Here is a 12156-nt window from a genome sequence, read left to right as displayed (position 1 = left end):
AACTTTCCAATCATTGTCGGATGGGTGTGACCATTGATAAAATGTGACATCATAACCCTACCCAGAATGCATTTTTGCTACTGTTGTAATGTCACCTACTGACACATAGGTGGCACTGCTGTATAAGCTATTTGCATCATAGTATAAAGGGTTAACTTATGTAAGTCTGAATATACATCTTGACCTCAGAAGCTTTAATTCAAAGCTATAGGGATTAATTCTGACACTTGTAGCAATTAGAGACAGACCTCTAGGCGTCTCTTTTGAATGTTTCTCACACTTAATTTATGGCTCGTAAATGGCTTGTTTTCTCACAGAGATATCAGTACCTCCTCTGTCATACCAAAGATGTTATTAATTGTTACAAAATACACATCTTCACAGACACTCTTCTAATGAGAAATATATACAATATACTGGATACATGTTGTCTTCGTAACATATAACAATATAATATAAAGTAATATATATATGTCCTACTGATTGTCTTATGCTAAGGACTAACTAAGGCTCAATAAATGAATACACACATATTATGTATTTTGCTTCATTTATAAATGCCTAATTGTATAGGTAATTATCACCAGCTGCATAAAGCTTATCTTTTACTCCCGTCATAAATTTAAGTAAGTAAACATGGATGCCTCTTCTCAAACTGGTATACTCATGGGAAGGATAACACTGAAAAGTATAAACCTTTGTGTGACCTTAAATTGGCCTACTCAAGACATACAAAATTGCAACTATAGTCGAGCATGGCTCTTAAAAGGAAATGAACATCCATTTTGACAATAATGAATTGGATATCAATGCATTTACCTATAAAAAGGCCCAACAGCTAAAAATTTTTTTTTTGCTGAAAACATGACAGTTACCCTTTAATTACTTAGTGCTTGCATTTTGTGCTACCCTTAAATCCAGATCCAGAGGAAGGCAAAAAAAAACTGAGGTAGAAGCCAATTTTCCCCACTTTAGGGGAATAAAAAATTCCTTCCCGACCCCAATCAGAATAACTCTCTGGATCAACGACCCCTCTCTAGTAGCTATAGCCTGTAATATTATTACACTCCAGAAATACATCCAGGCCCCTCTTGAATTCTTTATTGTACTCACCATCACCACCTCCTCAGGCAGAGAGTTCCACAGTCTCACTGCTCTTACCGTAAAGAATCCTCTTCTATATTTGTGTACAAACCTTCTTTCCTCTAGATGCAGAGGATGTCCCCTCGTCACAGTCACAGTCCTGGGGATAAATAGATGATGGGATAGATCTCTGTACTGACCCCTGATATATTTATACATAGTTTTTAGATCTCCCCTCAGTCGTCTTTTTTCTAAAGTGAATAACCCTAATTTTGATAATCTTTCAGGGTACTGTAGTTGCCCCATTCCAGTTACTTCAGTTGCCCTCCTCTGGACCCTCTCCAGCTCTGCTATGTCTGCCTTGTTCATTAAGGAAAGAAAACAGATGGACTTTGCGTACGGGCGCTATGGGCCCGCTAGGTCTAAATGACAAAATAGATTGGCAAGTGTTTCTTTAATTTATCAGTAAGAGATTGGTTGGTTTTTAATTGTGTCTCAATACACTATGTAACATCGGCTCCAGGGCGACGTCAGACGAGTGCCCCGAGTCAGTGATGCAGCGGGTGACATCACAATGGTGAGACGCCGGAGCCGATGATTAAATAACTGGCGCGGATGCGCAGTTATACTAAGGGCCAGATAAAGCGCTTACGCGCGAAACTGCCGTCGACGAATTTCAACCACTGCATGCCTGTATGTAAGTCCGTCCCATGCCACATTCTTATGTACTCAGCTTTTTGAATCCAGCTTTTTATGTACTCGGCTATATACATGTACCCAGCTTTCTAATGTATTCAACTACTGATGAATTCAGCCACAATTGCTCATGTATTTAGCTTTTGATGTACCCAGCGATCCATCATAGGATTAAAAAAGCCTGTTGCACTGATCGGTGAGTGCCGCCTGAATATTTTCTTCTCATTTTTTTGTATTATAATTAGCTTTATCTTCATCGACAATATAAAACAACTTTGAAAAAAAGAATCATTATTTCCATACATTACCAGCACGATAACACAGTATTAAGTTCCATTGAAACAACTGTATTTTTGGTCCGCATTTTTTTTTTTGCGAATCAACTACGGAACCATTCATTTTAATGGGGCCGCGAAAGATGAGGACAGCACACTGTGTGCTGTCCACATCCGCACATCCGTTCCGCTGCCCCTCAAAAGAGATGGAACGTGTCCTATTCTTGTCTGTTTTGTGGACAAGAATAGGCATTTCTAACATAGGGTGGAATGTATGGGACCGCAAAATACAAGACTCACACGGCCTCTATTCGTGTTTTGCAGATCCACAAAATGGATACAGCTGTGTGAAAGGACCCTTGGTTGCTTCTTACTCGTTTCCAATGACAGAACCTGTCACACTGGTAGTTAGTTGTGTTAAATTGTATCTATAACCCACAGAGCCTAAATGGCCAGCCCAGGATCAAGACAAGGTAGCGAAGCCCATACTGTTCTTTATGATCATAATTATACTCCAATCTTGTTTCACAGAATTCATGATAAGAGCCAAGGAAACCTACTGCACAGTAACCAACCTGCTGCCAAACACACAGTATGAACTCTGGGTTATTGCAATAAACGCCACTGGTGAGAGCCCTGCAAGTGAAAGTGCCGTGTACGTGACAGGTAATTACATACGTGTATTAGAGGCGCACATAAACTGGATAGCAATATTCATTACTGACTGCGCTGCTCGACACTACTAAGAAATCTGTATTGTGCTGTATCCACAGGAATACGGTACTCTAGAAATGTCTATATTACACCGTTTTCTTGCTCTCAGTATAAAATATTATACATCAGCACTGTCCTTTCCTGTTGAGTGTTAAAGGGGAATTTCCATACAGATTTTTGATGGTTGTGATTTTATGTGATAATCGTTCAGATTCCCTGCATTTATTTTATTTTTTTTAAAAGAAGTATTCCAGCCACAAACACATATCCCTATGGAAAACATAAGTGATTAATGTACTGCTGGGTCCTTCAGTCATTGCTAGAACAGGGGATTCAGTTCTCCTGCCTCAACCAACCATAGTAAGAAGAAGCACTATTCAAACTCATTGGGAGCTATGGATATGCTGAGCGCTTGGGGGTTTTCCTAACTAACATAGTTTGAATGGAGCAGCTGTTCCTTTTAAACCCCTCTGCAGTCATATGGTTGAAGGATAAAAGGGTCCTAGAACTGTCATGATGGGTGGACGCGGTGGTCAGAGCTTCACTGATTCAACATTTATCGCCTATCCATTGTCAGGAATGCTCCTTGAAAGGGCATCTGTCAGCAGATTTGTCCCTGGCTGACTTGTTACATGTGCGCTTGGCAGATGAAGACATCTGTGTTGGGCCCATGTTCACATGTTTTCCACATTGCTGAGAAAAATGTTTTAATATATGCAAATGAGCCTCTAGGAGCAACGGGGAAACATGGGACCAACACAGATGCCTTCAGCTGCCAAGCGCACATATAACAGGTCAGCCAGTGTCATAGGCACAAATCTGCTGACAGATGCCCTTTAGGGGCTTTGGTTGCTAGGTGGCATCTGCACTTTGAGGTATCATCTACAAGCCAAAAGGTGTCTAACTACCCATGATGGATTTTTATACTCCTGGTGTTGATGTAATCTCAACAATAGACTAATGATGCCCTCAGACTTTCTCCAGGTTAGAAGGCCATAGGTCCCTGCCTCATTTTTTTTTTTTTGGTAAATGGATATATGACTTTTTTTTTTTTTTTTGGGCGGTGTGTGTGTGTGTGGGGAGGGGGGGGGGGGGTGAGTCTGAGATCAGTATGTTATTAATATTACAAAGATGGAACCTTTATCCTTAAGACAATATTTCATGAGCTGGATTGTAAAGTAAAAAGACCCATCAAGAACATATAACTGTTATACTATGTAGCTATTACTGAGGAATCGGATGCATTTCAGGAGTGTGAATAATGTATTTTTATGTTTGTAGCCCCAGCCCCTCCTATCATTAAAACCAGGGAATGTCTGAGCTGTGAGAATGCAGCTTTAATCTGCTGGGAGTCCAGGAACATTAACCCTGTTGAATCGTACACAGTGGAGATATTCAAAGTGACAACAGAGACGCAAGATAATTTGGTCACTGAGTAAGTGTGGTATTCTCCCTGCACCCGAGTCATGTTATCCATTATACACTGCTAACTGCTTGTCTTGCCCGGGGATGTCCACTGCATTCCACAGAGTCCCTAAACATCCCTAAGGATCTTTAAAATGCAATTTCTGAATACAATTCAGCAGACTAACACACATGCATAAGAGTTTGTTAACCCTTAAAGGAAATATGTCATTAGAAAATAGCCTATTGTTTAAATCACATTTTTATGTTTAACATATTTTAAAATAATTTTTGGTGATGTTATTTTTAATTTTCCATGTCAATATCTATATTTAAACAAAAAACATAAAATCCTGCAGTTTTCTCACTGGCCACTAAGAATAATAATAGACACCACTTCTTGGTCTGTACAGATCACTTTACTACAGTTACCTGCTTATCTATACACAGAGGAGATGTCATTATAGGGAAAGCTTCACTACACAGTCCCCACAGACCCTCTACACAACTGCTCGGTCCTCTTCTCCCAAAAACTGCTTCTCCACCATTACAGAAGAAAAACTCTCCACTCTACTCTCCAAATCTCATCTGACCACCTGTGCACTTGACCCAATCCCATCCCACCTCATCCCTAACCTCACCACAGTGTTTATCCCAACCCTAACTCATCTCTTCAACCTATCACTAAACTCTGGTGTCTTCCCCTCTGCTTTTAAACATGCTACCATTACACCCATCCTCAAAAATCCTTCACTTGACCCATCTTCCTTGTCCAGTTATCGCCCCATATCACTTCTTCCGTATGCCTCAAAGCTACTTGAACAACATGTCCATTCAGAACTGTCCTCCCACCTCTCCTCCTGCTCCCTCTTTGACCGCCTACAATCTGGCTTCCGACCCCACCACTCGACCGAGACTGCCCTTACCAAAGTCAACAATGACCTACTGACAGCCAAAACCAAGAAACAATACTCTGTCCTCCTTCTCCTTGACCTGTCCTCTGCCTTTGACACTGTTGACCACTCCATTCTGTTGCAAACTCTCTCATCTCTTGGCATCACCGACCTGGCCCTCTTCTGGATCACATCATACCTCACAGACCGGACGTTTAGCGTCTCCCACTCTCGCACCACCTCCTCGTCTCATTCCCTCTCTGTTGGTGTCCCGCAAGGCTCTGTCCTAGGACCCCTGCTCTTCTCTATCTACACTTTTGGCCTGGGACAGCTCATAGAGTCCCATGGCTTTCAGTATCACACCTACGCTGACGACACACAAATCTACCTCTCTGGTCCAGACATCACCATCTTACTATCACGAATCCCACAATGTCTATCTTCTATATCATCCTTCTTCGCCTCTCGCTTTCTAAAACTTAACATGGATAAGACAAAATTTATAATCTTTCCCCCATCTTGTTCAACCCACTCAACAGACCTATCTATCATGATTAATGGCTGCACACTCTCCCCGGTCAACAAAGTCTGCTGCCTTGGAGTGACCTTGGATTCTGCACTTTCCTTCCGACCGCAAATCCAAGCTCTTTCCACCACCTGCCGCCTCCAACTCAAAAACATCTCCCGCATCCGTGCTTTCCTTAACTTTGAATCTGCGAAAATTCTTGTACATGCCCTCATTATCTCCCGCCTAGACTACTGCAACATTCTCCTCTGTGGCCTTCCATCTAGAACTCTCGCACCCCTCCAATCTATCCTCAACTCTTCTGCCCGACTAATCCACCTCTCACCCTATTACTCCTCTGCCTCTCCCCTCTGCCCATCCCTTCACTGGCTCCCCATTGCCCAGCGAATTCACTTCAATGTACTAACAAATACATAGGCCGTCCATAACCTGTCCCCTCCCTACATCTCTGAGCTACTTTCCCGATACATCCCCACATGCACTCTCCGATCCTCACAAGACTTCCTTCTCTTCTCTCCTCTCCTCTCCTCTTCCCACAATCGACTCCAAGATTTCTCCCGTGCATCCCCCATACTCTGGAACTCGCTACCCCAACATATCAGACTCTCACCTACATTGGAATCCTTCAAAAGAAACCTGAAAACCCACCTCTTCAGACAAGCCTACAACCAGTGACCCTGCTGCCTCTATACCGCCATGACCAACTTAACTCGCACCTACTGTGTCCTTCTCCCATACCATGTAGATTGTAAGCCCTCACGGGCAGGGCCCTCTCTCCTTCTGTACCAGTTTGTAACTTGTCTTGTTTATGCTTAGTGCAATTGTCTGTATTATGTATGTGCACCGCTTATCATATGTACAGCGCTATGGAATGAATGGCGCTTTAATAATAAATAATAATAGTCAGGATTAGGATGACGGATAACACAGGTCACAGAACATGTCTAGAAAGCTCTCCCATAGAAGTCAATGATGTCCCCTCGCGACCGTTGTGTATATGGTACATGGGGCTGCCGTAAAGCTATTTTTAATGCTTTCTAAATGCAGTTAAGAACAGCTCAGGCAAGATGGCCAGACCCATAATAATGTTTAGGAAACGGAATAAAAAAATCTGAAATAAGAAAATAAAAAGAAATTAGAAAAAAAGGATGTGTTTCTATCTGGTTTTCACTAGCAGATAACAATTCTGGTGACACATTTACTTTAAGAATTTTCTATATTTGTGCATAAATTTGACCTAAAACTACTTCAGTCCTAAAAGTAGATACAAATATCCAAATCAAACAAATGAGTAAACAGTATTAGACTTGGTCATTATATATTGAGGAAAATGATCCAATATCACATATCTGAAAGTGGCAAAAGTATGTGAACCTTTATTTTCAGTATCTGGTGTGACCTTCTTGTGCAGCAAGAACTGCAACTAAATGTTCACCGTCATTGTTGATTAGTCCTGGACATTGACTTGGAGACATTTTAGCTCATTCATCAGTGCAAAATAGCTTTAATTCTGCTTTTAGATTTTCTAGAGGCTTCCACTTTGATTTGCAGGTGGACAGGCCTGTCCATCCAATGAATTAGTGCTGTATTAGTGCTGTAGTGCATGGGTTGTATTGCAACGGTGGAAATCAAGAAGGATTCTGCTTTTGAAAGGTGCAATGCTCCTAGGGAAGTGTGGTACCAACATAGTGCATATGCGCCTTCCCCCGGGGCCCTCCTATTGCACGCATACCAGGTGTAGGAAGAATGCAGAGTGGTGTAGTGTGGCCTAAATGTCTCTTTATGTGTGTCACGGTGCTCCTACCTGGATACGGCTGGACCCCAGGCTTTGGCTCCCAAGCAATAAATAGGGGGAATAACTGAGGGATTTGAAAGAATAACTTGAGTCCAGACCTTGAGATGAAGTTTAACAGCAGCTTTACTTGAATAAACATTTCTTCCAACAGCTTGCAGGCTTTGTCTTGGTTCCAGCAGGCTTTAGCATTAAACTGGCAGGCAAACTCAACTCTGCTATATCTTCCTCTTACTCTGCTGTACTGACACACTGACTTGATAACTTGGCTTCTTCTCTATGTTGCACTTCTCTCTGTAATCAGACTTATCTTCGGCCAAGGAACTTTACTCCTGGCTCCTGAGGTTTTAGGCTTCTGTCTCCATGGCCAGCAGAGCTTAAGGTGCTCTGGCTGACATGGGTACGTCCAGCAGAGATGTGCCCCTGCACACCCTTCCCCTAGCATGGGATAAACTAGACTGGAACTAACTGGTCCTCACCCTTCCTGCAGGAAGAAGGACTAGCCCACCTCTCTCTAGAGGGGGGTTAGAATGGAATGGTAAGTTCCATTCTATCTAAGATAGCTCTGCTGTGTTTGCTGCCACCTGCTGGTGAACCAGGCACATTACATGGACAGTTACATAACAAAATAGGGACGCATATTGTAAAGGACCTGGACAAAATACATAGATGGCATTGGTGTTAGCCCAATAAAGACAGTAGCAAGGTGCAGAAGTCAGAAGTGGTAACACCACTCTGGGGTGTTACATTCCCCCTTACTTAAAACTAAGCCACCCTCTGCTTGTACTTAGGGTGTGCTCTAAGGGTACCGAAGGAAAGTTAAAGTGCTGCATAAGAACATACATAGACTGACGGCTACCACTAGGTTCCTGGCCGTACTAGGTACCAGAAACGGCCACCACTAGGTTCCTGATATTACTTTTAAACCTTTGCCCTTCCAATTTAAAACTATGTCCCCTTGTAGCAGTTTTTCTTCTTTTAAATATTTTCTTCTCTTTTACCTTGTTGATTCCCTTTATGTATTTAAAAGTTTCTATCATATTCCCTGCAATCCATGTACTAGTTTAATAGCTCTTCTCTGAACTCTCTCCAAAGTATCGATATCCTTCTGGAGATTTGGTCTCCAGTACTGCGCACAATACTCCAAATGATGTCTCACTAGTGCTCTGTAGAGTGGCATGAGCACCTCCCTCTTTCTACTGGTAATGCCTCTCCCTATACACCCAAGCATTCTGCTAGCATTTCCTGCTGCTCTATGACATTGTCTGCCTACCTTTAAGTCTTCTGAAATAATGACCCCTAAATCCCTTTCCTCAGATACTGAGGTTAGGACTGTATCACTTATTTTATATTCTGCTCTTGGGTTTTTACGCCCCAGGTGCATTATCTTGCACTTATCAACATTAAATTTTAGTTGCCAGATTCTTGACCATTCCTCTAGTTTTCCTAAATCCTTTTCCATTTGGTGTATCCCTCCAGGAACATCAACCCTGTTACAAATCTTTGTGTCATCAGCAAAAAGACACACCTTACCATCAAGGCCTTCTGAAATTTCGCTGATAAAGATATTAAACAATATGGGTCCCAGAACAGATCCCTGAGGTACCCCACTGGTAACAAGACCATGGTCTGAATATACTCCATTGACTACAATCCTCTGTTGTCTGTCCCTCAGCCACTGCCTAATCCATTCAACAATATGGGAGTCCAAGTTTAAAGACTGCAATTTATTGATAAGCCTTCCATGTGGGACAGTATCAAAAGCCTTACTAAAGTCTAGATAAGCGATGTCTACTGCTCCTCCGCCATCTATTATTAAAGGATAAGGATGAGGCATGACATGGAACAAAACAAGAACAAGGCATAGCGAAATACAGAACATGAATGAGGTATGGCATGAAATAAGACATGGACAAGACAGGGACAGAAAATGGGCATTCCCCTCCAGGGCACACAGGAACCCTCTTCCGAAGGTAGGACAGAAACAAGGCAAGGCAAAGAACAAGACATAGACAAGGCAAAGCATAGAACAAGACATGGACAGGGCAAGGCATAGATCAAAATATGACATAAACACTATACAGGACATGGAACCGGAGGACAGACACTTGATGCAAAACCAGGCGACACCACGCAGAAGGGTAGATGGAAAAACCCCAGGAACAGAATCGAGGTGCTAACCTAGCAGCAAAGCATGGCATGGTACAGGACCAGACCAGGGCATGGCATAGTACAGAACAGCCTGAATTAACAGAACTGAACACACTGCATACAGACAGACCAAGACTCCCCCCCAGAACCACAGCTCACAGGACTACATAGCTGGGTAATGAGGCACCTGGAAATCCACACCCATGCACAGCAGACAGGGGAGTTAACCCCATCAAAACTGGAACTCAGAACAGCAGGATACTGAACCGGGCGTTGCCCCTGGCAATCGGCACCACAGACAAACAGAAGCATCACGGGGAAACAACCCTCACATGACACCGCAGAGACGGAGAGAGTAACCATACACAGGCGGTTCACAACAGACCCTGCAGCCAGCATGCAGCCACTAGCAACCGGCCTACACAGGATTTTGGCCTGCAGCCAGTATGCAAGGGCGCATGCAGCCAGCCTACACGGAAAAGGTCGCCGTGAACAGCACTGTGACACCCAGGCTTTCCAAGCTAACATAAGAACCATTAGTATTGACGTCATCAGAGGCAGTCCATATAAGCATTAGAGTAAGGTACTAGCTATCTGACTAACAGCATTATTTTACCAAAGTCCATTAAAAAGTGCATGAGGTCACATTGTTATACCCGTAAAAAGAATCCATACAATAGGCGAAAGTGCTTGAACGTTGCTAAAATTCCAAAAGGTTAGTGCAAAAATACAGTGCAAATATATAATGCAATCAAATTCACATTAGAGTCTTTTCCCAAAATGCTTATGGATCAAGTGCACCAAACTGGAATAAATAGTGCAAGAGTCATTTCTAATCCACATGTGGTAACAAACAAAGTCATTATTTGTAATCCACATGGAGTATGATATTAAATAGCAGCAAATCTTAATGAGAACCCCTTTTTGCAAAGGGGGCTCCCACTTAACCTGAGAAGGGAAAAAAAAAAGGAGATTGGTGCTGCTAGGCGCAACTTGGAAGTGTTTTCTGCAGATGAGGGAGTCCTTACAAGCATGTCCATCCAGATGAGGGCCAAACAAGGGCAACAAAAACCATTCAGGAACAGTTCATGTCGTGGCTTCCATTAGTCCACGATTTTCTCTTTTCCAGGATGCAGTAGAGGGGCTCCTTAGAGAAGGTACCTGAAGTCCTCCTCACTGCTGGAGCTGCTGAAGTCCATCAGAGGGCGCTCCTGCCTCTTGTATGCCAAGCTGACTGCGGTGGTGGAGCTCCTCTGACCTCTAGTGGAGGTTTCTGGTACTGACCGGGTGGTCACACTGGCTATGGCTGTGGCAATCTGTTGCTTAACAGGACCGGAACCTCCTGCCGAGGGAAGGTGAACTTAGGATCTCCAGCTGCAAGGGCTGCGGTAAGAAAACCTCCAGGGGTGGTGATGGGGCCCGAGAAGCTCTTGCTGCAGCAGAAGGCATTTTCAAGGGCAGCTGGTAATTAACCATCGTCGGGTTGTAACAGAAAGAGGTGGTTGTCAGATAACCGATCTGGAAAGTTGGTGGCGGTGGTAAACCCGGGATTAAGGGCTCCGGCTTATCTTGAAATTGGAGTACTCCTTCTGCGGTCTCTTGGAGGCAGCGCACGCGGCCTGCGGCTGCTGCATCCTCCTGCCAGCTTTCAGCGACTGGCATAGGGACAAGGGGCTTGGACAGCAAGGTGACCCCGGTGGCAAACGGCCCTTTGAGAGAACTCATGTAGGTATATTCAACGTGGTCCCCCACGTAGAGGTTATGGCAGGCTTGGGGAAGATAGGGGAGCTTTACTGACCTGTGGCCCACAAACAGCTCCTCGCCGTCCTCGTCGTCTGCCAGGAATCCACTGCCATGTTCCACAGAAAACCATAAGATGGTGCCACGTCGTCTCTCTAGATGCGGATCCCCTGGCCATGGGTGGTGCAGGACGTGGATCACCCAGTCCTCAATGCTTTTTTGTAATCCCACATCGTCTGGGCGTGGGCTGTCACCTCTGGTGGAACCATAAGGTTCAGCTGGGAAAAAGAACCGCTCTTCCTGGGTGACCTCTGGTGCTCTTGCTGGGTTCCGCTGCACTTGGGAGAGTCTTACTTCTTCCAGGGCGGCTTACACTTCCGGTCCACCGCCTCACACCATCTCCCCCCGCTGCGCCCGTTGCTCCGCAATAAATGTACTAAAGTCATTTTTAGGGGGTTCTCTGACAATTCTGTAGGCCTTGTAAGACACAAAGGTAAATCATGTTCGTGACGCCAAAAATTGCAATGGGCGCCTCCCCCCAGGGCCCTCCTATAACACGTCCCAGGTGTAGGAAGAATGCCGAGTGGTGTCCAGACCTTGAGATGAAGTTTAACAGCAGATTTACTTGAATAAACGTTTCTTCCAACAGCTTACAGGCTTTGTCTTGGTTCCAGCAGGCTTTAGCATTAAACTGGCAGGCAAACTCAACTCTGCTATATCTTTCTCTCACTCTGCTGTACTGACACGCTGACTTGATAACTTGGCTTCTTCTCTATGCTGCACTTCTCTCTGTAATCGGACTTATCTTCGGCCAAGGAACTTTGCTCCTGGCTCCTGAGGCTTTAGGCTTCTGCCTCCATGGCCAGCAGAGCTAAAGGTGCT

At 44.0% G+C, this 12156-nt stretch overlaps 1 protein-coding gene across 1 annotated transcript in view; it reads left to right on the top strand.

Moving 5' to 3' along the window:
* FSD2 (fibronectin type III and SPRY domain containing 2) overlaps nucleotides 1–12156 on the top strand; it is a 131078-nt gene that overhangs the window by 67170 nt on the left and 51752 nt on the right. The window contains exons 8-9 of the mRNA XM_040414050.1: nucleotides 2586–2720; nucleotides 4050–4203. Of these exons, the coding sequence (XP_040269984.1) occupies nucleotides 2586–2720; nucleotides 4050–4203 (289 nt within the window). The remainder of the gene's footprint in view (nucleotides 1–2585; nucleotides 2721–4049; nucleotides 4204–12156) is intronic.

This window comes from Bufo bufo, chromosome 1, assembly GCF_905171765.1.
Source record: "Bufo bufo chromosome 1, aBufBuf1.1, whole genome shotgun sequence".
Classification (NCBI taxonomy): domain Eukaryota; kingdom Metazoa; phylum Chordata; class Amphibia; order Anura; family Bufonidae; genus Bufo; species Bufo bufo.
The sequence above is the reverse complement of the archived record's forward strand: the minus strand, read 5'-3'. Positions and strand labels throughout refer to the sequence as shown.